The 27,501-nt window shown below is 47.6% G+C and overlaps 9 protein-coding genes across 9 annotated transcripts, besides 69 other annotated features; all 9 read left to right on the plus strand.

Moving 5' to 3' along the window:
* Positions 1 to 432: part of a sequence feature (areas merged during assembly that could not be assigned to a particular haplotype. This can correspond to areas where the two haplotypes were merged or to regions with more than two copies in the genome that were merged during assembly.) that runs on past the window's edge.
* Positions 14 to 37: a microsatellite.
* Positions 329 to 403: a sequence feature (A-rich).
* Positions 433 to 13,795: a sequence feature (heterozygous, Esmeraldo-like haplotype).
* Tc00.1047053506825.80 (hypothetical protein, conserved) lies at positions 607 to 2,697 on the plus strand (the record flags this gene model as incomplete). Its single annotated transcript, XM_814657.1, has 1 exon — positions 607 to 2,697. The coding sequence occupies one exon, from the start codon at positions 607 to 609 to the stop codon at positions 2,695 to 2,697; it is 2,091 nt and encodes a 696-aa protein (XP_819750.1).
* Positions 968 to 1,042: a microsatellite.
* Positions 2,236 to 2,265: a microsatellite.
* On the plus strand, positions 3,263 to 4,294 carry Tc00.1047053506825.70 (threonine dehydratase-like, putative; the record flags this gene model as incomplete). The annotated part of the gene is made up of 1 exon (XM_814656.1): positions 3,263 to 4,294. The coding sequence occupies one exon, from the start codon at positions 3,263 to 3,265 to the stop codon at positions 4,292 to 4,294; it is 1,032 nt and encodes a 343-aa protein (XP_819749.1).
* Positions 4,916 to 4,939: a microsatellite.
* Positions 5,139 to 5,163: a sequence feature (AT_rich).
* Positions 5,324 to 5,358: a microsatellite.
* Positions 5,389 to 5,433: a repeat region.
* Positions 5,564 to 5,584: a microsatellite.
* Positions 5,626 to 5,653: a sequence feature (AT_rich).
* Positions 5,712 to 5,767: a sequence feature (A-rich).
* Positions 5,912 to 5,933: a sequence feature (AT_rich).
* Tc00.1047053506825.60 (hypothetical protein, conserved) lies at positions 6,085 to 8,703 on the plus strand (the record flags this gene model as incomplete). The annotated part of the gene is made up of 1 exon (XM_814655.1): positions 6,085 to 8,703. The coding sequence occupies one exon, from the start codon at positions 6,085 to 6,087 to the stop codon at positions 8,701 to 8,703; it is 2,619 nt and encodes an 872-aa protein (XP_819748.1).
* Positions 8,750 to 8,800: a sequence feature (CT-rich).
* Positions 8,938 to 8,961: a microsatellite.
* Positions 9,093 to 9,121: a microsatellite.
* Positions 9,122 to 9,150: a microsatellite.
* Positions 9,243 to 11,468, plus strand: Tc00.1047053506825.50 (hypothetical protein, conserved; the record flags this gene model as incomplete). The annotated part of the gene is made up of 1 exon (XM_814654.1): positions 9,243 to 11,468. The coding sequence occupies one exon, from the start codon at positions 9,243 to 9,245 to the stop codon at positions 11,466 to 11,468; it is 2,226 nt and encodes a 741-aa protein (XP_819747.1).
* Positions 12,148 to 12,185: a repeat region.
* Positions 12,205 to 12,230: a microsatellite.
* On the plus strand, positions 12,347 to 13,894 carry Tc00.1047053506825.40 (hypothetical protein, conserved; the record flags this gene model as incomplete). The annotated part of the gene is made up of 1 exon (XM_814653.1): positions 12,347 to 13,894. One exon carries the CDS (start codon positions 12,347 to 12,349, stop codon positions 13,892 to 13,894), a length of 1,548 nt encoding a protein of 515 aa, XP_819746.1.
* Positions 13,796 to 14,210: a sequence feature (haploid, non-Esmeraldo-like haplotype).
* Positions 13,962 to 14,080: a sequence feature (T-rich).
* Positions 14,162 to 14,191: a microsatellite.
* Positions 14,211 to 14,770: a sequence feature (haploid, Esmeraldo-like haplotype).
* Positions 14,224 to 14,283: a microsatellite.
* Positions 14,346 to 14,379: a microsatellite.
* Positions 14,473 to 14,500: a microsatellite.
* Positions 14,690 to 14,730: a microsatellite.
* Positions 14,771 to 14,911: a sequence feature (areas merged during assembly that could not be assigned to a particular haplotype. This can correspond to areas where the two haplotypes were merged or to regions with more than two copies in the genome that were merged during assembly.).
* Positions 14,777 to 14,802: a sequence feature (AT_rich).
* Positions 14,828 to 14,847: a microsatellite.
* Positions 14,867 to 14,910: a microsatellite.
* Positions 14,912 to 15,038: a sequence feature (haploid, Esmeraldo-like haplotype).
* Positions 14,937 to 14,958: a sequence feature (AT_rich).
* Positions 15,008 to 15,054: a microsatellite.
* Positions 15,039 to 19,280: a sequence feature (heterozygous, Esmeraldo-like haplotype).
* Positions 15,134 to 15,184: a microsatellite.
* Positions 15,231 to 15,262: a microsatellite.
* Positions 15,305 to 15,324: a microsatellite.
* Positions 15,433 to 15,493: a sequence feature (T-rich).
* Positions 15,889 to 15,942: a microsatellite.
* Positions 16,071 to 16,097: a microsatellite.
* On the plus strand, positions 16,220 to 17,656 carry Tc00.1047053506825.30 (hypothetical protein, conserved; the record flags this gene model as incomplete). Its single annotated transcript, XM_814652.1, has 1 exon — positions 16,220 to 17,656. One exon carries the CDS (start codon positions 16,220 to 16,222, stop codon positions 17,654 to 17,656), a length of 1,437 nt encoding a protein of 478 aa, XP_819745.1.
* Positions 17,912 to 18,937, plus strand: Tc00.1047053506825.24 (hypothetical protein, conserved; the record flags this gene model as incomplete). The annotated part of the gene is made up of 1 exon (XM_814672.1): positions 17,912 to 18,937. The coding sequence occupies one exon, from the start codon at positions 17,912 to 17,914 to the stop codon at positions 18,935 to 18,937; it is 1,026 nt and encodes a 341-aa protein (XP_819765.1).
* Positions 19,281 to 19,362: a sequence feature (areas merged during assembly that could not be assigned to a particular haplotype. This can correspond to areas where the two haplotypes were merged or to regions with more than two copies in the genome that were merged during assembly.).
* Positions 19,294 to 21,930, plus strand: Tc00.1047053506825.20 (hypothetical protein, conserved; the record flags this gene model as incomplete). Its single annotated transcript, XM_814651.1, has 1 exon — positions 19,294 to 21,930. One exon carries the CDS (start codon positions 19,294 to 19,296, stop codon positions 21,928 to 21,930), a length of 2,637 nt encoding a protein of 878 aa, XP_819744.1.
* Positions 19,363 to 21,240: a sequence feature (areas merged during assembly that could not be assigned to a particular haplotype. This can correspond to areas where the two haplotypes were merged or to regions with more than two copies in the genome that were merged during assembly.).
* Positions 21,241 to 21,390: a sequence feature (areas merged during assembly that could not be assigned to a particular haplotype. This can correspond to areas where the two haplotypes were merged or to regions with more than two copies in the genome that were merged during assembly.).
* Positions 21,391 to 22,454: a sequence feature (areas merged during assembly that could not be assigned to a particular haplotype. This can correspond to areas where the two haplotypes were merged or to regions with more than two copies in the genome that were merged during assembly.).
* Positions 21,580 to 21,632: a microsatellite.
* Positions 21,993 to 22,450: a mobile genetic element.
* Positions 22,174 to 22,197: a microsatellite.
* Positions 22,283 to 22,310: a microsatellite.
* Positions 22,455 to 27,501: a sequence feature (heterozygous, Esmeraldo-like haplotype).
* Positions 22,727 to 22,770: a sequence feature (GA-rich).
* Positions 23,079 to 23,124: a microsatellite.
* Positions 23,276 to 23,298: a microsatellite.
* Positions 23,310 to 23,337: a microsatellite.
* Positions 23,616 to 23,687: a sequence feature (A-rich).
* Positions 23,757 to 23,813: a sequence feature (A-rich).
* Tc00.1047053506825.10 (RNA-binding protein, putative) lies at positions 23,911 to 25,773 on the plus strand (the record flags this gene model as incomplete). The annotated part of the gene is made up of 1 exon (XM_814650.1): positions 23,911 to 25,773. The coding sequence occupies one exon, from the start codon at positions 23,911 to 23,913 to the stop codon at positions 25,771 to 25,773; it is 1,863 nt and encodes a 620-aa protein (XP_819743.1).
* Positions 26,265 to 26,313: a sequence feature (A-rich).
* Positions 26,485 to 26,533: a microsatellite.
* Positions 26,563 to 26,590: a sequence feature (AT_rich).
* Positions 26,620 to 26,644: a microsatellite.
* Positions 26,734 to 26,769: a microsatellite.
* Positions 26,878 to 26,901: a microsatellite.
* Positions 26,980 to 27,000: a microsatellite.
* Positions 27,088 to 27,111: a sequence feature (AT_rich).
* Positions 27,120 to 27,144: a microsatellite.
* Positions 27,151 to 27,242: a microsatellite.
* Positions 27,254 to 27,413: a sequence feature (A-rich).
* Positions 27,448 to 27,490: a microsatellite.

The raw sequence follows: 27,501 nt of genomic DNA on the forward strand, positions 1-27,501 counted from the left end.
CTTACAGACACACAATAATAATAATAATAATAATAATCACGGAGACGAACGATAAACAGATCAATGGAACACGAAGAATGCGTGTAGGATATGAAAAACGAAAGGAAAAAGGAAGCGAGAAGAACATGCGCATTTATGAGTCTATGACGAAAATTTTATGCCGTACGCTCAATAAGAGCACAATCATCTCTCTGTGGGTTGATAGTGATCGCAGTGAGGAGGGGGGTGTAAAGGGGCGTTCGTATGATGTGCCATGCTTTCTTCTTCCAGTACGCATTGCACCCAGACATCATGGGCTGAAAATTGCCGTTGTTTTGACTACCCTCCCTTTTTTTTTTTTTTTTTTTAAATTAGACCTTTTTGTTTGTTTCTCTTTTTCGTGTTTTTATTTTTTTCATTTTTTGGTTTCTCCCTGCAGTTGCTGTCTAAATAATTCTGCTCGCCGCAAATACACACACACACACACACCGCATTTATATAGAAACGGTGTTTCTTTGTGGGTTGCCAAACGTCTGACCGAAGGGAAGAAGAAAAACAACGGCAGGCAGGACTGTTGTGACTGCCAGTGTGGAAGAACATACGGTGGGTGCGACCTGTGCGAGGACAATGGAAGAATTCACACGGGTCTTTACTATTCATTTTGACGGCACCGTGTATAAGTCCTCTGTGGACTGCCGCGTCGTCGGCACGTTGCGAGAACTCCTCGTCAAAGCGCTGCCGGCACCCTTGTCCCCACCGGCATCATCGGCAGTGCTGCCAGCACTGAAGGACACTGCGACCTGGGTAGATGGTTATGCGTGCTCATTTGGTGGCCAGCGTTTGTCACTGGCGGTATCCACAGAAGTGGCGCCGACCACATTGTATGTGGCTTTGGCTGCACGCAACCGCGTTGATGAGAAGATGTCCGTCTCTGGACATGCAGGCCCGTTGAAGAGACGGAGATCATTTAGCACGGGTAATAGGGGACACAATGATAACGATAATGGTGACAGGGACGATGACAATAACAACAACAACAGCGGTAGTAGCGGCAGCAGTGACAGTGAAAGTGGTAGCAGCGGAAGCAGTAGTAATGGTACTTTGAATAGTGCCGTCCGGCAACGCCACCAATCGTACTGGCATCATGGTACAGCACAGGACAATACAGACAAGAAAAGCGACGACAACAACAACAGTAGCAACTACGAAGAAGCAGAGTATGGGAATGAAGAGGAAAGGGAAGATGAGGACTGTGATGAATATAATGATTCCCACGGCAATAGTGTTGAAGAGTGGAATGATGGAGTGAATGACGTCAACGCCGAAATGTTCCGTTATGATGGTCGCCAGCAACGGGCGGTGCTGCCCATTATTGTGGGTGGCGTTGTGCGGCTCATCGACATTGAAAGCCGTGACAAGAGCCACCAATGGACTGTGTATATCCGTGGCCTTTTTAACGAGACGGAATATCTGGCACGGTGCATCGAGTCAGTGCAGTTTGTCCTTGATCCTTCCTTCACACCTAGTGAGCGTATTGTTAAGACCGCACCATTCGAATTAACGGAGGTGGGTTGGGGTGAATTTGTTGTCAAGATGCATGTGAAACTCCGTCACTACCCACGGCCAATTCAGGTGGCACTGTCTTCTTCTTCGTTTGCATCAACGGCAACCCACAAATCGGAGGTTAAAGTGGCGTCATCCTTCTTGTCGTCGCAGCCAATGGTGCCATTGTCGGGAATTTCACGAGGGCCTCTCTTGTCACCTGTTGTGAGTGTACTCAGCCGGCATCATTACCACAGTGGGACTCACGACAAGTCGTCATCATCCACTACGGCCGTGACTTCCGTTAACAAACAGTGGGGAGTGGTGAAGACAGAGGTAAAGGTGGAGAAGGATGACTCGAATGATGAGAATAGCGGCATTTACGGCACGGAGAGCATGAAACCGAGTGAAGTCCAATCCCCTGGACAACCGGCGATTATGACGCTGGGAATGTCTCCCGGTGTCGTGACGCTTTCTCACTTGCTGCGTTTCTCGCACCGTCCACGTCGTTTTCATTGCATTCCACCGCTAGGAAGACCTTATGAGCCGGAGGAGCATGTTGGGTACACGATTGTGCAGACACCAGTTGTGACAGAGCAGTACGACGAGATTGTCGTGCCGGATCCACCAGCCCCTATACTGGAGGTGACGGAAGCTCTTCCGAACATGTTCCGCCGCCGCATTGCGACCGTTAAGACAGCCCGAGCGATGGCCCAGCAGCAGCAGCAGCAGCAGCAGCAGCAGGGACCTCTCTTTGGCAGTGGCGCCCCGTTAGGCGTCGCCGCGGCGTTTAACGAGGGCGGTGTGTCTTGCTGGGAGTACATTATGCAGGAGGAACCCGATGACGCTGTGTTGGCGGAGTCGTATCTTGAGAGTCTCGAGAAGGCCCTGTCGTCCTTGGTCGGCGCACAACAGCATGGTGCGGATGTGTTCTCTTCGGCGTTCTACACGGCTTCTCAGCAACAAGAGCAGCAGCAGTTGAAGCAACAGGCTCTCCACGGAGTCGATGCTCCCATTGTTGTAAAACTGCCTCGTGGGCGAAGGAAACTCACGGGCGCGGAAATCGACCTGGCAGCACTCCGGACAGTAAAGAAAGGCCTTGTGGAGGCCATTGAGAAGATGCGGCGTGAGTTGGTGCTGCGGCAGGCGGCGCAGACGTACCAGCACTACATGTGATGAGTCCCGGCAGCCGTCACACGACGCCCATCCATTGACCCACCTCTTTGGTCTCGCATCTCGTGTGTCAAGGACATGCCGAAACAGGGAGTACGAGTACTGTGTGTCGTTGAGGTGGCGGACCTTGTGAGGTCTCTTACTCTCTGTATGTGCCTCTTTGACACCACATGTTGGGGGCAATAAAGAAAAGCATAAATAAAATAAATAAATGAATATATGTATTTTGCACCACTTTTATCTTTAGCATTTTCATTCCTTTCAGAGTCTCGTCATTTCTATTTGTTTGGGTTTTATGAGAAGGGAGGATCAAATAGGAGAACACCATCGTTAAAAGCGTCAAGAAACGAACAGCGCGTGCAACAACAACGAAAAGACAGCTGGAAGAGAGGAAAAATAACAGCATTGTTGAAAAGGTTGAGGATTGAAAAAAAAACAACAACAACAAATCAAGTTTATTCGAACAAGCCCAAGAAGGACAGCATCACCCCACTAGGAGAAAATAATACATACATATTTGTATTTGTACATCTTTGAACGTGTCTTTATAGCAAAGCATATTATAAATATGTCTACATTTAATACTGTTATGATGGCATACAAGGCAACACGGCCCTACGTCCGTGAGACACCCATCCTCTTGAGCAATTCAATGCGCCAAAGTTCAGGACACGAGGAGGTTGTGTTAAAATGCGAGAATCTGCAGCGTACGGGAAGCTACACCATTCGTGGGGGAATGAACTATGTGATTCGCAGTAAACAGGGGGACCTTGGTATCAATCACTTTGTGGCACAGAGCACAGGCAACCTTGGGCTTGCTGTCGCTCTTTCCGCCAGCTTATTTTCTGCCAAGGGGCATATTGTGATTCCCGAGCGCACAAATGAGGTTACTGCGAAGGCTATTGCACATTATGATGGTAAGGCCTATCGCTGTGGCGCCTCACGGAAAGAGCAGATGAAGCTCGTACAAGCGCTTGTAAGTGAAAATAATAACACCAGCCAAAGGAATGGTGTAAACAGCTGTGTCTTTGTACACCCACAAGATGAGTGGCTTGTTGCGGGCCATGGAACGGTGGGGGTGGAGCTTATGCTGCAGACGGATGGACGCTTAGATTTGGTGGTGGTGCCGGCGATGGGAGGCGCCCTGTTGGCGGGTGTAGCCCTCGCTGTGAAAGGTATGAAGCCGAACATAGCCGTCTACGCTGCAGAATGTGAAACACCAGATCCCGAGTGTGAGTTCGAGAACGGGCCTGTCATTGCTGTCAACAAGAAGGGATCCACCGATGTAAAGGACAGCAAGAAGGAAGAAAATGACGCTGGTGGTGTGGCGCAGAAAATTCTCGTGCCATTAAACGAATTAGTCGCGCAATGTATCAATCGCCACGTGGACGGTGTGATAAAAGTCACGGAAGAGCAAAAACGTCACGCCTTTCGCTTTGTTTATGAACGCTGCAAGCTGGTGATTGACGACAATGCCGCGACGGCCGTGGCTGCCGTTTTGACGCGTCCGGAGGCATTGTCGCGTTACAGGCGCGTTGGCATTGTACTGACAGGCGGTAACGTTGACCTGGATGCCATTCCGCGACTGGCGCGGCTGTGATGCCTCCAAGGATTTTGGAGCAGCTGGGGCGGCGCGGATGTTTTTTGACTCAAAAAACACGCAAATAACCTTTTCAAAGGCGTTTTTTTTTTTTTTTTCTTCTTGGGAGCATGTGTGTGTGGATTTACGATTAGATGGGGGCCAACGAAGATGATATCGCGTTGGAGTGCGGCACGACAGCAGTCATTTTTTTTTTGTTGCGCTCAGCCCCTACCGGCTTCCACGCAGGGGGGATTCCGGCGACTGCGGGTGGCCTTTAAAAGACCGCCTCCTCGTGGGCCCACAGCAAGTCCAGCTATCACCGGAGAGGCGGAAAGGACTCTTTTCCCTCCCAACAGTACCTCTGCGCGGCGAGAAGGCACAATGCCCCTCGCAGATGCGAAACAAATGTGTGTGTTTCACGACCTCCGCTGCAGCTCCATCTTCGGGGGGCCGGGGCTTTCCTTCACATCCCCACCGAGTAGGGCGGACGCGCTCTGCGATGATGGGCGGCGTGCAGGTTTTCGGATTTATTCGAGAAGGCACGTGGCAAAAAGGAACCTCTTGTCGTAATATAATTCTCATGGATTTCTTTGTTTTTTCATGATGTATTACTCTGGGGTGGATGGTTTTCGACGAGCCTGTGTGTGTGTTTGTGTGTGTGTGGGGTGTTGGGCGCATGGAGCCAAGAGCTGTCGTCTCTCTTTATTGTTGTGTCCTCTTACTCTCGGTGGGGATATGAGGACAAGGCCTCAGCCTGATGCATGCACACATATACATATGCTCGCATGTAGTTGTTGGTGCACAGGGCTTTTATTTTATTCTTGCCAAGTCGAGCACACATTCTCTCCTCCTTATCCCTGTCAAAAAAAAAAAAAATATATTTTTTTCTTCTTTTTTTTTGCTTGACGATTTGTTTGTGGTTTTATGTGTGAATTCCACGATGTTTACTATTTTTACTCACCCACCCACAGAAAATAAAATAAACAAGAACAACAAAAGCTTACATATGTACATTTACAATGAAAAAAGTTTGCGTGTTTGCATTCTTACATGAATGTGTATATATATATGTATACGTATATACGAGGTGCATGTACTTGTTCAACAGTACTTTTTTCCCTCTCTCTCTCTCTCTCTTTTTTTTTTTTTTTTTTTCTGTATGTTTATTCCGATTGGTCTACAGGGATGCACTTCATAGGGGCATTATTGCCAGTGCTCTATGCGTTTCATACATGCATGCGGATCTGAGGTATCTCCGTGTTGTTTTGTTACGAAGTTATCTATGGGTTTTTTTTTTTTTTTTTTTTTCCCCCTTTATTGTTGACTGACTGCAAAGCTCGTGCTTCCCGAATATATGTATATATTTATAAATTTTTTGACTGCTGGAAAAACCAAAAACCAAAAAAAAAAAAAACATTTGACATTTACTCAATGGTTTTATTTTTATTCCTTTTTTTTTTATTCCTTTATTTTGTCTTGTTGTCTTTCCTTCGGGTCCTGACAGCACAAATAGGAGTGACGAGGGCCACACATTTCACACATTTCACACATACATTTATATCAAAAGAAGGTAAAAAGGGATTTTTTTTGCGTTGAGTTGTATTTTTTTTTCCCTTCCCCCGTGATTTTCAATTCATTTTTTTATTTTTTAAAAAAACCCCTTCCAATCGTCATATACACACGGCCTGCACGTAACTTTCGGAAACCATTACGTGTCTACATCAAATCTGTTTACAGACATACGCACGGATATATAGAAAATAAAGAAGGAGGGATATAAATAAAACGCAAGGGAAGAGAGGAGGGGTATGCCACTGCGTGTACCGCAGGAGTTCCTTGAGGATGCTCTTGCAACTTGGGAACGATTACGGCAATGGACAGATCTTAACAATTATTTGTGTGTACTTCGCTCCTCTCCTTTTTACCGGCATTCACATTCAGAGAGAGATCCGTACTCACTACGCCTGGCACGTCGGGTAGCGGAGGTTATGGACAGTCTTACGGCTCGTGCAGATCTGCCAGTAGATGAGGATGTCACGCCGCGTGGAGCATTGTTGGCGCTGGCCAATGATGTTCGTTTGGCTTTTTCTCCTTTGCCTGTAGCGCATTATTATGAGATGGGGGCGACATGTGCATCACCCCAGAAATCTCCCTCTTCAAAGATCGATCCGGCGGCCCTGAATAAAAACGGCAATTCCGCCGCTCGGACGGTGGATGCCTTTTCTTCTGAGGGCAGTCTCCCTCTTTACGATTGGAATACGGCCATCATGAATCGATCTGTGTCCGGCACGATGATTATGGAGGGGCTACATGTACTCACCTGTCCGAGTGTACAGTTGCGTATCGAGTTGGCTATTGCAAGGCTGCGTCAACAGGTGAAGGAGGAGTTGGTGGGTGGGGTCAATTGGGATGCATTTCCTCATACACCCAATGAACTACAGGCATTGCGAGTAACGACGATGCTCTTAGACGACTTTGAGGCCCTTTATCGTCGTCTTCTTGTGACTTTCCCGTGCGCACGGGCCATGGGCTCCTCACACGTCCCTGTTGCACTGTTGCCGTTGGCATACGAACAGTATTACCAGCTGGGGGACTGGGTGCTGGAGACGGAGATTACGTCAAGGACTAAACCTGGCGCATGGGTGCAGTCGTTTGAACCAAAGAAAATGCAGTTCACACTGCTTCGCCCCGGTAAAAACTCCCATTGGGGGCTACGATTCAATCAAAGCGGGAAATTGGTGGGATTGAGTGCGGTGGTGCGGTCGGCAACCGTTGTGGGGGATAAACTGCATCAGTTCATGCAAGCAAGCAAGGGCGGGCTTTCGCCTATTGCATGCAATTTAAAGAAGACGGATTTCAATAATCTGGACAGCACACAGGCGGCCGAGAAGTTAGATGCACTAACACCAACGCAGAAACGCCTGTTCATAAAAGTACAGCCTGTCTCCGATAGTATACCGACTGTGGAACAGTTGGCCTTTTATTCCACTCAGACAGAAGCGTCACAGCTACAGCAGCAGCAGGAGTCTCAGAATTTGCCCGCTGCAACGTTGGTTCTTCACCGTGATAATTTTAGCGTCTCGTGGGATTTGGCCATCACGCGCAAACTTGTTGTCATGAGTGTCCCTTCTGGTATTCTCTCACCAGAGGCAAAGGCTTTTTTTGCGCGTTATCCCACACGAGTACGCATCTTTGGGATAAACGGAGTGGAGATGGTGAGTGCAGCCCAAGTGGAGGCGTTGAGTTCCACGGTCAACACGATTGTGCTTGACCTGCAGATTATCCCACCGTCCTCATCGCTGTTGACACCACAAGATGTGGATCAGCAGGAAGAGCGAGCGCCACCGGCAGCGTCGCAAGTAAACAGCAGTGAGACGGAGGAGCAGTGTGGTAGCGGGAGGCCAGGTTCTGAAGATGTTGCCATCCTCGAGAGCTGTGGCAGACACCCGCAGGCTGCCCCCAGCGAGGCAGTTGTGGCTTCCACGAGGAATCCGCTTTTGGCCAGAGTAGAAGACAGGCAATCGAGGCCTAATCCCAAGTTGCGGGATAAAAAAGAGAAAACTATTATTGGACACGAGAGTCCCATGGATCCACCACGAGAAATAGTGTCAAACGCAACTGTGGCGTCTTCTGCGCAGGAGCAGGAGTGCGCCATCCCGTCACGTCCCTTAGGAAATGAGGCGCAAAAGGGAGCGGGAACGAGTGGGGTGAATTTGCGGAAGGCACTGGAGGAAACAATCTTGCGTGACGTTGATCGCTCCACTCTTTCAGAGCAGCCACTTGTGCCCATCTTTTCGGGGTATTTAAAAACGAAGAAGGAGCTGTATGTTCCAGATGCAAAGGAAGAGGCGACTGACAGTGCCGATACTCCTGCTAGAGGTCATTGCACGGGGAATCATGTAGTCAAAAGCACACCCGTCGCCGCGGTGTTGTGTGACGATTTCACCCCCTCCTTGGATGCTGATGGGCCGGGGGAGCGCGTGCCAAAGGCGGAGGCTAATGAAGCATCTCCGCCACCATTGTCGTCACAGTCGGAGGAGAGGGAACAGCAAAAGCAACAGCCGCCTTTGGAGCTCTCCGGCGCTGCAGCTGTCACCGCCGGCCCACTCAAGTTCCCAAACGATGTGACGTTAAATCTGCTCACTCTAGATGAGATGTTTCTCAGTCGTCAGTCTGCCGAGAAAAAATGGGGTCTGTCAATGGAGCGGGTGGGACAAGACGCGAGCCGAGCGATCCGGGTGGTTGGTTTACCCCTTGTCATGGATCCACAACAGCTGCAGCATCCGTTTCACAAGCTGTTCACGTCCCATAAAGGCGGCTGGAGCATCATGAGCGTCAATGGTACTCCCGCCGCACGTTTGCCGGAGGTGATGGATATCATGAAGCATGCCCTTCACATGCAGATTAAATTTCATAGAAGGTGGTGATGTCACGAATAGATTGGTGTTGTGCGGACATCACAACCAAATTCCCAAAGAGAGGGGGAAAGAAAAAAAAAAAAAAGGATGCAACAAAAAAACAAAGTGAACAGTGAAGAGGCACGGATCTGTTCACATCCGCCACAGATACCGAGAGGTACCATAAATATCCACAGATACACAGGGGGACACCAAGAAAAAATAAAAAAGGAAAACTGGTCAAATGCTTTCATCAGAGCCGCATTTGTTTTTTTTTTTTTTTTTTTTGTGCGTGTATGGGCTGCTTTTTAAAAAAAAATTGTTTATTGGTTTTTATAAAAACAACAAGAAGAACAAAATACCACTGCCACATTTTCTCTTTTTTTAAAAGTTGGTGTGGACGCATTGCAAAACAACTCCCTTCCCCCTCTCCCTCTCTCTCTCTCTCTATATATATATATATATATATATATATATGTTGTTTTTGTCGATACTTTTTCAGTTCATGCGGACTGTGTCTTTTTTTTTTTTTTTATTTCTATTTCTTTTCCTATGCACTCAGTGCATTCATGTCGGGACCACTCCTGACCCTGGCATGGGTCGACAACCACCTCAAGCGACGTGGTCTGCCAAGTAAAAATGCATCGGAGTCAAGGGCGTGCACGGGAGCGATCTCAGAGGCACACTTCGACGGACCGCATGTGGCACCATCATCATCGACGGATTCTGCGCCCCCGGTGGATGAGTTACTTGCCGCGGTTGGTCACCGTCAGATGCCCGGCGGCAACCGTGAATCGGTTCAATCAATTGGGGACGGATTACGGAACACAGGGGTAGGCGACGGCAGGGACGCCAAGAGTGGTGACTCCCTTATTCAATCGCAGCGGTCAACTCCGCAACGCGTGGCTTCGGGCGTGGCATCGTTTGTGGAGCAACAGGCTGGACGCACGGGCACCTTAAATGGCCCCACGCAGGCATGCCTTGTTTTGCACACAGTTCTTACGGCGTGTGTGCGACATGCACTTCGTTACAGTCGAATTGATCAGCCTTACGACGCTGCTTCTTCTGTTTTTCCTCCATCTTTTCCCTCCGCCGCGACGACGGACGTTACCTCAGGCGCTTTGGGCGATGCTACTTTGGAACACGCGGCAACACTTGAGGAGGTCGCAGCCTCCTCTCAGATCAAATTTCCCTGGTCGGCACGTGTGGCGTCGGAACACTTGCTGGAGGTCATACAAGATGCCGCCATACAGAGGGGATTACGCTCCTTTCTCTGGAAGGTTGTGGACAAGGAACACAAATGCATCATGCGGAACGCCGCGACTCTGTGCTTGAACGGAGCCGCTCTGTTGGCTGATATTGGTGTGGAGGAGGCGGAGGTGCGGAGGCTATTTAGCATTCCATCGGATGTTTTGAGCTCGGCACAGGAGGCTCTTGTCTTTTCTTCTTCCGCTGCGACTTCTTCGGTGTGCATGTCATGGTTAAACCAACAGCCACTGTCATTTTTGGGTGAACATCATTTTGTCTACACGACGTCGTCTCCGCGTCTCGCAGCGTTGCTAAAGGAGGGGACGTCTGAATTGAAGCCAATAGAGCAGAAGAGAGCCAACGCGAGGGTGAGAGTAGGCGCTGGTGTGTCGTCGCCTGACGGGTTTGCACGGCAGTTAAATTTGCTTCTTTTGGAAATGACGCGTGTACGAATGGCGTTGGTGTTAATTCTGCAGTTTGAGATTCTTGTGCGACGTTACGCGGCGTTTGGCAAACAACAGCCCGGTGGCGTGACGACAGCGTTCTTGCCCTCGTCATCACCATCGTCGCTGGCGCATGAATTGTGTGCGTTGGCCATAGCTGCTGGGTCTCGTGCACTGGAGACGAGTCAGCATCGCAAGCGATTTGTCACTCAGTTTCGTGTGTTGGCTCTTAAGCCAGAGCAAAGGCAGCATGCTAATTCAAATCTCGATGATGCACCGCATTGCAGCCTCAAGTCCGTCTTTGCCGCACTCTCTCAGGCGGCTAAAGCCAACACGACCACAGAGAGGGCGGCAGTCGATGGAGTCGGTGCTTCGTCTGTTCCTCTTTCTACCGCGGCCTCAAGTTTGTCGGCACCGGCCACAGGGTCGGAGGATCCGCTGGAACACGATCCAGTGTTGCATGCGGTGATGTCATGGAAGCCATCAAAACTGGAGAAGGCAGCGGACCGCAACGGCGCTACGCATGCATGCGAATCGTTGAAGGCATCTTCAGCCGAAGGATCAACCGATCCGCCTGTTCGGAAGAAGAAGAAGAAGCAAAAACAGGCGCGTGCAGGAGCAGAGCCATTGCCTGAGGAACAGGAAAATCAGGCAGGGTTAACGTGGCACTTCCGTTGTTGTGGAGGGGAATTGGGGGCGGAATTCAACGCCGTTGACGCATTGCCATGTCGTGAGACGGATGCGAAGTTGCAGCTGCTGCGCCCATCGATACGTGTTCCATGGCCGTTCCTCCTGGAGGCGGTTGCGGCCGGCGAGAACAAAAAGAAGGACGCCATGACAATTTCCCCTTCAAAATTGGGCACTGTGGAGACGTTTACTCGACCCCTGGCGAGTGCGGCGATGCGGATGCGTTACAATCCCGCGTGGATGACGGGTGATGGAAAGATCACCCCGCTTGACGCGCAGCACACCACGCAACTACAGCGTCTGCTCAGACTTCGCAATGACCGCCTGCTGATGATGAACGGATGCCCTGCGGAGAAACTGAATTCGGTGATGCGCATTGCAGAACGGAGTGTGCGCCTGGTGGTGCGATTTCGGTAAGGCGGGAGTGGGGCGTCGGGGGGCACACGGTGCCGGATAGAAATGCGGTCGATTTCACGGAGGAATTGACGAGGGGGCGAGCGTGAGAGAAGAAGATGATGAAGAAAGAAAGAATGAAATATATACATATGTATATATTTAATAGGGCGGCTGGTAAAATCACGGGAATACGCAAGAAGAAGGGCGTGTTTCCCACGCACGTTCTGTCTCTACCTTTTCTTTTATCTCTTGGTTGAATTACACTTATGCTTTTTTTTTTTTCCTCTCCTCCTGGCTCTTGTATACACACACACACACACAAAGATTAGGGATTTTGCGTGAGCACGTGACGGCTAGGCAAGCCAAAGGAAGCACACATACACACAAAAATTCTCTTTGTCTCCTTGTCTTTTTTTTCTTTTTTATTTGCGTGCGTTCTTTTTTTTCGTTAATTGCCATTGTTTATTTTTGCTGGTGCAGCTGCGGTTGCGAGAAAAAAAAAAAAAAAAGAACAAATTTTTTGCGAGGAGAGAAGGGACCTGAACGAAAAGGAAAGAAAAAAAAAAAGAAAGGCAGGGCGGCTGAGCTTTACGAGACGGAGGCATCATCGCTACCACTCGAGCACAGGACGACGTAACACACTCTTTTATTCCCACGGAAGAAACAACACATCACACAGCAATAAAGTTATCAACCGGCAAAAGAAGAAAAGAGAGAGTGAGAGAGAAAGAGAAAGAGCGCAAACAGTTCAGCCAATTATATATATATATATATATATATATACAGACATTACCCCGAATTGGCAAAACAATAAAAGAGCTAAAGTAGTAGCAGTTAAAGAAAGGAAACACACAAACAAAAACAATATAATCCCCAGGAACAACAAGAAAAGACAAAAAATGGGAAACGGCGCCTCAGTCGGGGAGAACCGCCACTCACAGCTGTTCCAACAGGGCTACAAGTCCCTCCAGGAGGGACGCTACACGTACGCTGAGATTTATTACGACCAGGCCATTGAGAGGCACGAGGGCCATTCATTTTGGATCCGCCTTGATGATCTTATAGAGTGGGAAAGGAGGGACAAGGCTGGCCAAAAAGGAACGGATGCAAAGCAGAAGACAACATCTCGGGATGGAGGGCAGGAAGAAGCCGCGTTTCCAGAAGTAAGAAAAGACTCCATGAAGGAAGAAAATGAAGTGAATGTTGAGATGGGGGAGGCGGCTGGCGTGGGCGGCTCTGGGAAGATTGAAATTCCGTTGGACAGCCGGCTGGCGGACATCGTGGATTATCTTGTGCTGCGTGCCGATATTGCGGAATCTTACATGGCAGAAGGCCGATACGAGGAGGCGACGCCGCACATGGACTTTCTCTCCTCCCACACACGTGTGATGTTAAAATTTCTTCAGATCGCCCGCATGACAAAAGCGGAGGAATCCGCCAATTCGTCCAACCCGCTGGGGGGGTCGACGGCTGAAGCAGGCGCTGACAACGCTGGGGGAGGGAATCGTCGAGCACACCAAGGCTTTATGATGGTGTCTGACCTTGAGCGGGAGTCCATACTTGATTGTTTTGAACAGTTTCTACGCATGCAGTGGGTCTCTGCCATGGCAAACTCCGTCTTCATCGTCTCCGAAAGGTTTAAAAAGGGAAAAAGTGAAAAGAAACACAAGAAGGAGCTTGACACTGCTGTGGTGGCATGCGCAAAGATCCAGGAGGAGCTGTACAACGTTGCCAAGCGCCGTGCGAGGAGCCTGTCAAACAGTGTTGTGCTTTCTTTTCTTGAGGGCGTTATGGAGGAATTGGATGCCGAATCCTCCACGACGTCCATTACAAATGAACGTGTGAGTACTGCCAGTGGTAAGACACGTAACAACACATTATTTGAAGAGCAGAACAATAGGTCGACGGGCAATAGGAGCGTCAATGAAATCGATATGTTGGCAGATCGCGACGAATGCCCCATCAAGGTGCACCTCCAAATGGTGTATGACCGACGTTCACTATGCCGTGAAGTACCCGCGCCACAACAGGCGCCTACACTGCGGTACATTACATGGATTGATGATGAGATTCGCCGTGTTGTGCCCGGCACGAATTATAACCTCGAGATTCAGTGCGGCATGGTGGACGAAAAGCGGAAGAAACAGCTACAAAAACGTTCTTTGAAGTTTGCCGCCCAAAGGAATTGCAACTACAACGATCGCGTCCTCTTGGGAAAGAGCTTCGACGAAGAGAACGCGCTGCTTTTATTCCCAGTCTTTCTTATTCAAGCCGACGTGCAGTTTGAACTTGGCGCCGCCACAAAAGGTATTAATGCCCTCGACATTGTTGACAAGCTTTCCACGCAGCTCTACGGCGTGGGATCCCTGGAGCGGCAGAGCATCATGCGGTCTGTGATGGAGTCCCGCAAGCGTGGCGGCTCCCTCTTTATGATGTTTGAGGATTAGCCCGATGACGATGATGATGATGATGTACGCAAATGATACATGAGCCAAAAGAACTCGCCATGACGGCAAAAAAAAAAAAAATACAAACAAAGAAAAAAAACACACACATACACATACGGGGGAGTGGGAGAAGAAGAAGAAAAAAGAAAATAAATAGTAAAGAAGAAAATGATGAAAAGTAAACAATACGAATTTGGATTTTTTATCCTTTTCCCCACCCTCCCTTTTTGTGTCGTCTCCTCCATGAATTTTTATTTTTGTTTTTTATTGTTTATTTATTTATTTATTTATTTTTTTTCTTCTTTTGCGTGGCCATGCACTTCCGCAAGTATCTATCCATATATATATATATACGTATAGATATGGTTGTATGTATATGTGTTCATGTAAGCAATGGTGGGCTACAAGAGGAATGGTACAATTGATATGTTTATGTCTGTGCATGTGTAACTGTGTGTGTGTGTGTGTGTGTGTGTGTGTGTGTGGAGGAATATAGTTTTAAACGTCCCCACAGCACTTTTATCTCCTTCTTTTTTTTTGCTTCTTTTTTTTTGCTTTGCGTAATGCTGTGCGGCTCCTTTTTTTTTCTTTTTTTTTCTTTTTTTTCCATGGAGAAGTGATGTTGTAAGTCCTCTGTAACGAGTGTCTTTTTGGACGGACGCATTTGGATGCGGTTGACTGTCCACTTCTCTTGTTTTCAAACTTGTTTGCCTACGGCTTTATGCGGCTTCTCCCCCTCCTTCCTCCTCCTGCTCTCTCCTTTTGTTTACATAAATAAGTCTTTGAGTGCATGCATTCTTTTTTTTATTTATTTTCTTTTTTTCTTTTTTTTTTTTGGGACGCTCCTCCTCTTCCTCCCTCCTCCCTCCACACACCGCCACCTTTTTTTTTTTTTTTTATATATTTATGTGCTTGACGTATATGATTTGTTCTAGAAGAAGAAGAAGAAGAAGGATATAAGTAAAGTGAATATTCTTTTTTTTTTTTTTTTTCTTTTTTTGTTGTTGTTTTTTTTTGCTCCCCATTTCTTTGGTCATTGCAGATATAAATATATATAAATATATGTACGTATGTGAGTACAGTCAGCATCCATTTTGAAAGATCCGTTTTTGTTATATAATACATATATATAAATATAAATATATAAATATAAATATATAACACAAAAGCAAAGAGATGTGCCTGTAACACACACATGCCTGCATTCATCTATTTATAAATGAGTGCAATACAACCAATTATATGTATATATATATCTATTTGTATATCTATCCATATATATATATATATTGCATGTATACATCGTATTATACCGGTCTGCGTGCGTATTTGGATCTTTTTTTTTTCTTTTTTTTTTTCTTTTGTTTTGTGAGAATTTGTGGAAGTGGAAGGCGGGTGTATGTGGGGAGTTTGGTTGGTTGGTTGGTTGGGGTGAAAGAAGAGAATAACATGGAATGAATGGCCATTGATGGGAGGAAAGCGGCAATAACAAAAGGAAAAAGAGGAAGGGATAAGATGAAACAGAAATGGATGGATTTAAAGGAAAAAAAAAAAAAAAAATCAAAAAGGAAAAAAAGGAAAAAAAGGGGGAAAAAAAAACATTTTATGGCCTTTACACACAAACACAGCCTACTTGGTGCTGCACTACACACAGCGAGTAATATTTGAATGGTGCGATCTGAAGGAGTTGTGTGGGGGTGGGGGAGAAGAAGGAGGAAAAGAAAACAAAACAAACAAAAACCGGCAACTACGCGTGTGCGAAGCCATCGCCAGTTATTTTCTTCTCCGTGATTTCTTATTGTCCTTTTTTTTTTCTTTTTTTTTGTCCTGCAGGGTTTTGCGAAAAGGTGCCTGCTCTTCCTTTTACATTTCTTTCTCTCTTTAGTGGAGGCTTGTGGGTTTGTGTCTGTAGGGGAGGGGTGGGAGGGAGTGACGGCACTGAGTTTTCGTCCACGCATCAAGTGCCACTGGCTTCTTTATGTTGAATTTGCCGCTTTTTTTTTTTTTTGCTTCTCTGTTTTTTCTTGTTTTTTTTTTTTTTTTTTTTTCCGGGTGTTCATGCGGGCCACATGTCTTTTCCTTTTTTTTATGTGTTTTTGGTTTAAAGGCGGTTTGTGCCGTCTTGCTGGCTGCATGGATGCTTTTCCGTGTGGGCTCACTATTTGTCTCTTGTTTTTCTCTCTCTCTCTCTCTCTCTCTTTCTGCGTGTGCTGCTGCCGTTTCTGTCGTGGAGGGCGGAGAAGGGGAGAGCGAGGAAGAGAGGAGTAGGAAGAAAGTCACACACACGGAGAGGCGGGGGGAAAGACGGTGACATCACCGGGTGAAATGCGCAGGGCGTGCGCCTCTTCTTCCTGCTCCGCGCTGACGGCGAGTTGCAGCTGCTCGGAGAGGACAAGCTGGAGCGCGTCCGATGGTGGCTGTAGCTGCTGCCGCGGTGTTGGGCAGTCGTCATCATCACCGTCATGTTGTTCTTGCTCCTCTTGTTTTTCCCGCAGTTGTTCGTGCTCCGTGTACCCGTCCTGCTACTACTCGCAGGACAGCGCCCCGAGCCATGCGAGCAGTCGCTCTCGTGATTGTACCACCTTTTACACATTCCAGGAGGATATTCTGATGGAAGTTCCGCGGCTGCTACGTTTTTCCAACCTTCCTCCTTTATCGTCCGCAGCCGCAGGGCCGACGGACCGCCGCGTGGGCTCTGACGCCGTGCCTGCTGCTCTTTCCCCTCCCCCTCTTCCGCATGCCGCCTCACCCACCGGGACGGGGGCAAATCGGTCAACGGTCGCGACACAGACGGAGGACAGCGCACATGCAGAGACGATCCGCCGTGCATATTCACCGCAGCAGCGCTCCATTGGCACATGGACGGCACCCGTGAAGAATACACGTGCAACGTCGCCTATACCAACCGTTCTTGTGGATGCCGCCAACAACACGGAGATGAGTGGGGCGCAGTGGGAAGGGCAGTCGCACGAGCTCCTGCAGAAGACGACACTTTTACAGGAGCAATTATACCGTAACAATTTTCTTGAGACACGTCAAATTTCGATGGAACTCGCTTTCACGTCGGCACAGGAGCGAATAAAGCAGGGTGAGGAGAGACACAAGGCTGCTATATCGTATCTGACGGCGGCAAGGGACGAGCACAGGCTAGAGTTGGAGCGATTAGAGTTGACATGCCGGCAAAGTCTGTTTGATCATGAGGCAGAGTTAAGGTCAATGCTCCACACTTTGCTGGGGTCATGGCGAACCGCAACGCTGTCGACTGAGCAAACCCGCAACGGACATGAGCAGTTTCTGCGCGCTGCACGGGGTTACACCCAGTTTGAGGATAACACTTTCCATCAACTTATCCTGGACGAGGTGAGACACCGTGAAGAGGTGAAGGACTCTGAGTGGCAATCTCTTCTTGCTCTTCGGCAATTGCGTGAGTTGGCGGAAAATTGTCAGCGCGAGTCATCCCGCACCACTGCCGCAATAAATTTGCTCGAGGAGGAGAAACGCGCGGCAATTATGGCGAAGACGGCAGTGGAGGAAAAATTACGTGACGTGTTAGAGCGTGAGAAGGAGCTTCGTCTTCAGTATTTGCACGTGCTGCGTCTTCCCACAACAACCATTGTTTCCTGTAGTCACCAGTCGAATGCCGCCACATCTGTGGAGGAAGACATTCCTGTACATGCACGGTTTGTTCGTGCACATAAGGAGGCTGTGGATGCCGTCCGTGCTCAGCGTCGTCACACCATTGGGCAAATTCACATTTTTTAATTTTGTATTTTCAATAAATGAAACTTTTTCTCTCTCTCTCTCTCTCTGTGGATATGGGGTGATTGTACTCTCCCGGGGATAATTGGAGCACCAGAAATGCACTAAAAAAAATAAAAATTTCTTTCTTATCGGCACATGCATGTGTTGCTTTTGTTGGCAATTGTAGGGATTATAGCCCCGGTGGATAATACAGTGAGAAGGAGATAGAAGGAGGGAAAAGGGAAAGGTTTTGAGCGTTTTTCCTGTGGGCATATAATGCATGAGCTATTAACAGTTCAGCAGGTTGATCCATGGCTGCAGTTCAATCCGCACATTGTTTCTGGTTATCGTCCCCGCATGTCTGTTCGTGCCGCGTTGCGTTCCTTTTTTGAGTGGCATAATGAGTCGTTTAACGTCTGGTCACATGCTCTTGCTGCGTGTTTTGTGTTGTACTTGGCTCTTTTTCCGCCAACCATGGAGATATCCACCACTTCCACCGTTAGCGGTCGTGGCGTTGGTACGAGTGGGATAGCTGCCACGGATGTCTCTTTGACGCCGCATGACCGCCGTTGGCTGGGCAGTAGCAGTGAACATCTTCTTGGCGCAAGTTCCACGACAACATTTCGTTGTACATGTCTTGTATTTTTTTTCATATTCATTTGCAGTGTGGTGTACCATCTTTTTATGCCGTGCACAACTTCAGAGTCATTGTATCGACGCCTGCTGAGCTGTGATGTTTTTGGTGTTGTCATATGCATCACGGGCACCTCGTGGAGTCTTGTCTACCGAGGCAACGCGTGCAGTCAAAACTGGAGTTGCCATGTTGGCATGGGGGCGCTTCTTTTGTCAACCTTGTTTGTACTCTACGGGGCAGTTTTTAACGCATCATGTGGGAGTTTTGGTCGTTTCAAGGCGATTGGATTTCATTCTGTCCTTCGCCTTTTGATTCTCCTGTGGGTCGAGCTGCCCAAAGTGCAGTCGCAGGGGTACCACCAGGCGGTTCATTGCCATGCGATGAGTTTTTTTTTTCTTGCCCTGGGCGCGGTAATAAATGCACTTCGTTTTCCTGAGAAGCATCTGCGTCGCGCCACGCGGTTATTGCCAGCATCATCATCGTCACCGGAAGCAACTGTCACGTCACGCTGTTGGCGGTGGCTTGGGCGCTTCGTGGTATCGGGGGAGGAGATTGATTACACGTGGAATAGTCACGGTTTTTGGCACTACTGCATCATTCTGAGTACAACGATGATGCTGCTTGGCTGCTACTACGATCTGGAGGAATTTGAGTTGGCAAAGTGTTAAGTTTTTGGATGCCGGAAGTAAAAAAAAAAAAAAAAGGGGGGGGGAAACAAGGAAAAAAAGAAGGAGGGGATGGGGGAAGAAAATTCTGCAGGGCATGTGCATTTATCCTTCCATGCGTGCATTTCTTCCTTCACCCGCCACACTCACACATTTCCCTCAGTTTGCGTGTTTTTCTTTTTGCAGGTTTTGGTGTTGTTACTTGTGGACGCTCTTAAAGCGGTGTCTGCAGGAAACTTCAAGGAAACGCCGGCATACATACGTAGATATTATAGATCCATACGTACTTACATGTATGTATGATATAAATGGAAATTTAGAAAGAGGATAATTGGAGACTGCGCTTATATTTCAAGTTAATGACAATGGCGGTCAAAGAGTTGCCACCATTGAGGTCAACGCCCGCAATTGATCGCCTGCGGGACGCAAAGCGACGTTTTGCTCTGAATGAAAGCCAGTTTTCGTCAAGTCGCTTGGGTGACAGGTGGAGCGCCTCCCCGCGGATGACTGCACAGGAGTCATCTCAGAAGCAGCCGTGCACAAGTAGTTCTTCTTCGGCGGCAAACGCTGCAACGAATGGAAGTGGAGGGCGGCGGGAAGGAACACGTCATGCCACACTGCCCTTCTCGGGTCTCTCGAGCATCCATCGTCACGTCGTAGGAGATTCCGATACAAACAGCCTCCTAACATGGACCCTTTTTGACTCTAACTGTCGTAACACGCCGCGTGGCTCAGCGCCAATAATGACGGGTGTGGATTTAACGCCGACAGTTGCGTCGTCTTTTGGAGTGCCCGGCAGCGAGGAGGCAGGCAGCACTGCTCCACAAGTGGTGGGTTCATCGGGTGATGGTGCCGACAGCGGCAGGGTTTTTGGCTCCGACGGCCCTGCCGCGATGCCAACAGCGTCATGCGAGAAGCAAAAACACTATGTGAGTGACGTGCCGACACACGATATCTATAGACAGCGTTACAATTCACAACGCGTGGAGATGTCAAGGCGGGAGGACGACTACCGCCGAAGGCGCGATGCGAACCGCGCAGAGGTTGCGCAGCTCATTTCTCACACAACGCGACTGGGGTGCATGATGAATCTGCAGCGACAGATCTACAACGAGATAATGAAGAGGCCGTTGAGGACGCTTGCAGCGACGGAGCCGGTAATGAACACCGCCGCACCACTCCCATCAAAACGCTCGAGTTTTCCCCCACTGTTTCTCTCCATCAGGAGGGAGGCCGAGGGGGAGGCCAGTGACCCCACAAAAGTGGAAAGCGGGGTGCAGGTTGCATTAAAACTTTTGAAGTCTAGGTTTGCTTCTGGTTGCTATTTGTCAACTAATATGTATAGCAAACCACTTTTCAGCGTGCCAGCAGCTGCTCCGACGTTGGAGACCCCACTAGAAGCTGCGGGGGAGTTGCCGTCAGCAGCAGGGGCCAAATCCACAGAAAAGGTGGTAGGGAGTGGGGGCGAAAATGAAAAGAGTCATAACGACGACAACACCAAACGAGAGTGCCGTGGCGTCAATGAGGAGTTTGTCCATGCATCATCATCACCACATGAACATGAGGAGGCCGTCACGTTTCATTCAAGCCTGGTCATGGATTCTGCCACAGCACCGACAATGATATATGAAAGTTGTATTCATCATGCAAGTGGACGAAAAGAGGAAGAAAATCCTACATCTGCCAGTCAGCGTCGTGACTCATCTGAAACGCTTTTGACGGAAGAAGAACAGCGTGGCTTGAGGCTTCTTTCAACCGTTCGCGGGCTTCGTCGTCAGACGGAGGAGCTTACTACTGCCGTACTTCACGCCGCAGGTGAATGGGGCTGTTGGGATTCACCGGGCACAAGTGTATTTCGTGGACTTTTTTTGTCGCCAAGGACGGCCATGTGTATTGTAGAGGAGGAAAAGGCGGCAGAATTGCGCTTGATGCATATGGCGGCATTGGAGGAGGCAGCGAGGGGCGGGGTGCATCCCGTTACGGCGGCCTTGCGCCAGCAATGCCCGTTTAGGCGTTCGCTACCGCCTCCTCCATCCGTCTTGGTGCAGATGGAGATGTTTAATTTGCCCGGAATGAGGCGACAAATAAGACGGTGCCAAGAACGACAACACCACCAACGGCAGCGGCAGGAGGAGGCAAATGCGAAGGATGGCAATACTAGGGAAGCGATCTGGCGGCCATTTGCTCAGCATGTTCTTTTGCCAGAAGCAGCGGAGCACTTCAGCAAGACGGAGGAGGAAGCAGAAGAACGAGGCAAGCAACGGCTGCAACAGTCTCCAGTTTGTGTGGAACAGGATGCCGACCCGGTAGACGCCCCGGTGGATGTAGGGCCTCCTTCCCAACTTGCAACAAATTTAACAGGCATAAAAATGGGGGAACAGCACAATCATCGAAGCTCGTTTGCTTCTTTGAAGCCGAGGCATGTCCATCTTTTTATATCATCTTCCTCTTCGTCGTCATCGTCATATGAATTTTCTTTTTCTTCCTCGTACTTAGGTTCCCAAAGCTCCACGGAGGATGGAAGACAGACTGCCTCTGCTTATTCTTACGCCTCATCTGCACTTCTTTCTACCAACATGAAATTTTCGGTTGCGGCGCTGAGTGAGGGGGAAGAAAGTGCATCTGAGGCGCAGAGGGGGATTATTAAGGAGAGGAAGAAGGAGAAGGAAGAGGAGAGTGAGATGAGGAAAAAGGAGAACATTCCTTATAATTCCCAAAGGGAGGTGCTTCCGCTGGACCGGAGAGGGTTGGCAATGACGAAATCAAGTGATAAACCCACAAGTACTTCATTGGGGCCACAGGTTGCGGAGGAATTGAGTGGCACCGCTGTTGTCCCCATCTTTCGGGCTGAGGCGGCCTGCGAGCAATCACATCGGGGCAACAAGGAGCGGAAGAGCCTGGCGAAACGCTTACTTTCTTTCTTTGGTGCTTGCTCTTGTGGTGGGAGCCGTGGCACTACTGTGAGCGGGCGGAAGCGGAGGAGTGCAGCTTCATAGGGAGAGCGAAGTTAATTGTTGGAGTTAGCCGGAAATCCTTTTTTTTTTTTTTGCTTTTATTGGGAGCTTGTGAAGTGAGTGATTGCGAGCAGCGCTGGCTAACCCTAATGCATGCTTATAAATATGTATATATCCTGGCAAAACGAATAGACATTTCTTTACGAGAATTTTTCCTACCGTATGAACTTTGGGAAGAACACGACTATTAAAAGGAGGGGTGGGAGACCGAAAGCGGCCGGATAAATTTTTATTTTTATTTTTATTTTTGTCGCACCCAACCCCCTTTTTGATTCCCACCACTCGTGGCGTGGTCTTGTGGCTGCAGGACCCCAAAGTTTGCCACCTCGTGAGTAATAAATAATTAAATAAATAAATACATATATCTAAGCTTACTTGGTGTTACACTTTGAGTTTGTGTTGAATCCCCATTCTTATCCCATTCTTTCCTTTTTTATTTCTATCTTGTTTAGTTTCTATTATCGATAAATTTAGGATTTGGCCAGCGGCACAGAGGATTATTCCACTTTTTGTTTTTAGTTTGTGAGGGTCTGAGGAGGGAATGGCTTGGCCCTACGCGTGTCTGGTACATGCACAGCAACAGTATCATTGTTTCCAATGGACCGCGATGGACATTGTTGTGGAGGGCGCTGAGGGCACCACGTGTGGGCTCCCCGGTGGCTGGTGAGCTTACATGTATACATATCCCACCATGCGATGGGAGATGAGGACAACACGACGATATTTGTTTATTGGTGCCCAAAACTGAAGGGTGAAGGAGTAATACGGAGTGAGCGCGTCTCTCTGTTTTTCTTTTTTCTCTCTCTTTCTCTCTGCCTGTCTGCATGATTGAGGGCGTGTGATATTCCTTTTTTTTATTTTTTGTTTTGACAACAAACTCCATTCCGCTTTCTCTTTCACTCTTTTTTTTTTTTTTTGTGTGTGTACCTTTAGAATGGGAATATTTTTGGCCTGCAAGCAGAACACTGACAATACACAGCCACACAACACCGAGGAAGAAGAGGATTAGAGGGGTGCTGCATTTGTGAGGGAAGTATAGGGACGCAAAACGAACCAAGAAAGCACAACAACAACAACAACAAAAGAAAAAAAAAAAGGAAAATTACCTGGAAAAAAAAAGGCCGAAAGGAATATCCATACATACACACAAATACACATATATATATATATTTGTATTTGTGATTTCAATTGCGCCCTCCCCAATCAGCAAGGAAGGAATTAGACCAAAAATCTGTTGGAAGGACATTGAAGAAGAAAAGAAAAGGGAGAGAGAGTGAGAGAAGGGAATTTTTACAGCCTCAAGACCCACCTGCAAGGGAAGAGAATCAAATAAATAAATAAATAAATAAACATACATCTGTTATATATATATATATATATATATATATAATCTGTGTACGAGAAGTAAAAAGGGTGAAGAAAAACATTTTCGCTTAAGCGGCGGCAGAAGAAGAAGGCTGGGGATTTAAAAGGAAAAAAAAAAAAAAAGAGGTGCATATCTACACCCGCCAAAAACTAAAACGAAAGACTCCACAAGCCCAGCAAGGCAAGGAAGCAGTCATATAAAATAATAATAGTGTACGCCCGCCCAACCTGCGCAAATACCACACACATTGTTGCTGTTACTGGAGGGATTGCCGAACTCTGATCCTAAAGAAGTAGCAGTGTTTTTTTTTTTCCTCCCCTTTTTTGTTTGTGTCCTCTTTTTGCATCCCTTTCCCTTTCTTTTTTTTTTTTTTGTGGGCACATATTGTTTGATTTTGTTGGGTGAGAGGAAAAGAAAAGGAGTAGGGGGGGTGGGGAACGTCTTCTTTTTTTTTGATTTCGTTTCGTTTTTGTTTGTGTTCTTTTTTTTTTTTTTTTTTGTCGGTTCTCCGTCCCCTGTGCGCGCACGCTCTGCTCACATCTTTGCTGTCGGCTGGGACGTCATCACTTTTGCAAGCGCACGGAGACTGAGAGGGGATGGATTTGTTTTTTGGCAACATCGTGGGGGACGGGTGCGGCAATAATTACATTCAGAACACCAACACGGAGAACTTCAACTCCGTTTCTCTCGGCAAGACGAACGAATTCTCCGATGCATTGGGGGTGATAGGCGATGAGAGGGAATGTGCGGAGGAGGGCTTCATTGGCGGGGAGATCAAAGCGGAGGCCACGCACTCGCCCCCCCTCAATTCCTGCGCCACCTCCTTTTTGCACTCGATCACGAGCAACGTGACGGATCCGAGACTGCCGAGTGGCGTGAGGGGCGGCAACGCTTACGACGAGGGCGCATGGATGACGGACGTCGTCTCCTCGACGCTTCCCATGACGACGCTGGATGCCAGAACTTCCGTTGAATCATCCTTCGCGGCGAAGAACTCGGAGGCCGAGGCGTCAGTGACGGCAAATTTAACAACGGTGATCACGCCGAAGTCGACACCAACGAACATGGCAATAAACTCTCAGCAAACGTCAGCGACGGGTGACACTATGCGGCTTACGGTGCGCAACAACGTGTATGTCAGTGAACTTCCAGCACACTGGAATACAGACAAATTGCGGAGTGTCTGCAGCGCTTTTGGAACGATCATCTCCGCCAAAGTAGTCCACGACGGGGCGACGAACAAATCCAGAGAATACGGTTTTGTTATGTTTGAGACCGAGGAGCAAGCAGCCTTGTGTGTGGAGTCACTTAATAACTGTTCCATGGCTGGGAGGGTGTTGGCGTGTCGCCTAGCACACGAAAAGGCGATGCCTGCTTTTGCCCACGCTGAGAGTATTTCTTGGAGTCCCTGCACCACCACCAACGCGACCCCCTCCACCGGCTTTATCACCCCGCAAGAGGGCCCAATTGAATCGGGACGGCATTTCAATCCGGAATTTTTTGAGGCATCCTACACCCCGCCGCAGAATGGGCAACCTAACAACACAATTGACCAAAATGCCTACTCAGGATTACGTAAAAGCCGCAATGTGTTTATTCAGGGACTGCCATTGCACTGGAATACGGACAAACTGCGTGGGTTGTGTGGCACATGCGGAAGAGTCCTACGGGCCAAAGTGGTGCGTGATGCGACGACGAGCCTTCCGTGTGGTCATGGATTTGTGTTGTTTGAAACGGAAGAACAGGCATCTGCTTGCGTCGCGACGCTGAATGGTTTTGTGGCTGAGGGACGCACATTGACCTGCCGTTTGACACGTGAAAAACGATCTTCTTTGCAATTCTCTATGTCGAATGCGGACGGTCTCACAACAACACCCGGAATGCCGCCCCTGTCACCCTCCGGACGGACGTCTGTCAACACGGAATCACTCGTTACGCCTTCAACAAATGTCTTGGCACCCATCGGAATCGTAGAGGCGGTAGCCACTCCTCAAAACGCTGCCTTCATGTCTGTTCCAAATTACGGCAAGTGGCCCCCAGTTGGCATGGTTCCTAATTGTGCAGGGGGCGCTCTCCCGCAGACACTACAGCATGCAGGTCTAACATCGTCCCCCTCGTTTCTCGGTCATGCCACACTGGCGACACCACAGTCTTACGCCACGGTCGCAACGGCGGGGAACATCCCGGGTTTCGCGGCGCAGCCCACGGAGTACGGTATAGTTCCGGGCATGGAAGGTCAATTTGCACCTTTTTCAAATGTTTCAAACGCCTACATTATCACACTGCCGTACAGCCCCGCAGGAATGGGGCAGGTTACAGGCTCCACCAATTCCTCACTTGCCACCGTTGCCCTCGCCGCCACCGCCTTGCCATTGCCGATGGGAACCGCCGGGAATTCAACGGGGGGCGCATCCGTTGTTCCCTCAGAGCTTGTGGGAGGTTACATTGGACGCCCCTGAGAGGGGGGTAGCGGGCTGATGGTGGGGAGAAAAACAGCAACAGCAGAGGAAAAAAAAAAAAAAAAGAGGATGCGTGCGGGGTGCCGAAGAGGGGCAAACACAAAAAGAAAAGTTTATTGGGGGGGGGAAAAGGCTGCAACGGGGGGAGGGAGGAGGCCCATTAAAAAAAGGGAAAAAAGAAAAAAAATAAAACAAACATGAAAATCAACAGCAACCAATGAAAACGGAGACGGGAGTAATCGCTTGCTTGTTTATTTCTCTTTAGAACCATTATAAATACATATTTGTGTTTATTGTGGGAGTGTTTATGCGTGCTTGTGGTTTTGTTTTATTTGCTTATTTACTTTGCTCACGTTATTCCGTTTATTTTTATTCTTCTGTTGAGAACGACGCACACGCACAAAACGCAGCGAGGGAGCGAGCGAAGGCAGAGAGAGAGGGATGAGGGAAGGAGGGAAGGGCAGTGATTTATGAATTAAGTGACCGATTAATTTCTTTTTTTTTCTTTTTTTGTTCCATTACCGTTTTTTTTTTTTTTTTGACAACACATGCATGCTTGCAGTAATATATGTACTGCAACCACACCATTGGACTTTCTTTCTTTCTTTTTTTTTTGTTGTTGTTTGTTTCTGTGTGTGTTTGCTTTTGATGAATGGGTACAAGAAGGAGGAGGGGGAGGAGGAGACAAAACCGGAAAAAAACATGAACGTGTTTACTTTTCTTTTCTGTTTTTTTTTTTTTTTCTTTTTTCTTTTCTTTTTAGGATTTATTTTTACTGCTGTTGTCATCATTTATTATTATCTTTATTATATTTATTGGTGGTGGTGTCTATTGTTGTTGTTGGTGGTGTGTGTGTGTGTGTGTGTGTGTGGAGGTGATGACGACTTCTACGGTTTGTTAATAATCACCGACTGTTAAAAGTTCTATTTAGTGCTATCAGGTGCTGCCAATGGTTTCACTTTCTTTTTTTTTTTCTTCTTCTTCTTCTTCTTCTTCCAAATATTACATCTTCGTTTCTGCAGTCGGTCTTTTCTTTTTTTGCCTTTTTTTTTTGGTTGTTTGTTTGTTTTGGTTGCATGCGAATATGTTTGAATCCCTTCTTTTAAAAAAAAAAAAAATAAAAAAAAATTTACTCATCGGCTCTCAGAAGAAAAAAACAAAAAACGGGATTCAAAATGAGAGCGTCTGTTTCTCTCTCTCTCTCTCTGTGTGTGTGTGTGTGTGTGTTTCTGCACAAGCGCATCTTTTTTTTTTTTTTTTTTTCTGTTTCTTCGATGCATACATGTATGGAATACATTTATATGTATTTACGTGATATAAATATATATATATTTTTTTGTTGCTGTTTTATTTATTTATTTATTTATTTATATTTATTTATTATGATTATCGCTATGGATACTGTTGTTATTATCATTATTATTATTATTGCTTTTTTACTTTTCTTTATTATTATTATTATTATTATTTGTTCTCGCCATTGTTTTCTTTTTTTTTTTTTTTTGTGGATTTCTTTTCTTTGATTTTATTTGTATTAATTTTATTGTTCCATTTATTTATTTATTTTTTTTTTTCACAGCCTTTTCTTCACTTCTTTTCTCTTCACTTTTTTTTTTTTTGTTGTTATTTTCTTTTCTTTTGGCTTCCGTTGGCACGAAGTCCACGGAGGGATTATTTATTTTTATTTTTATTTATTTTTATTTTTATTCTTATTTTTTTGCATCCGCT

This window comes from Trypanosoma cruzi, genomic scaffold (genome assembly GCF_000209065.1).
Source record: "Trypanosoma cruzi strain CL Brener 1047053517157 genomic scaffold, whole genome shotgun sequence".
Taxonomy (NCBI): Eukaryota; Euglenozoa; class Kinetoplastea; order Trypanosomatida; family Trypanosomatidae; genus Trypanosoma; species Trypanosoma cruzi.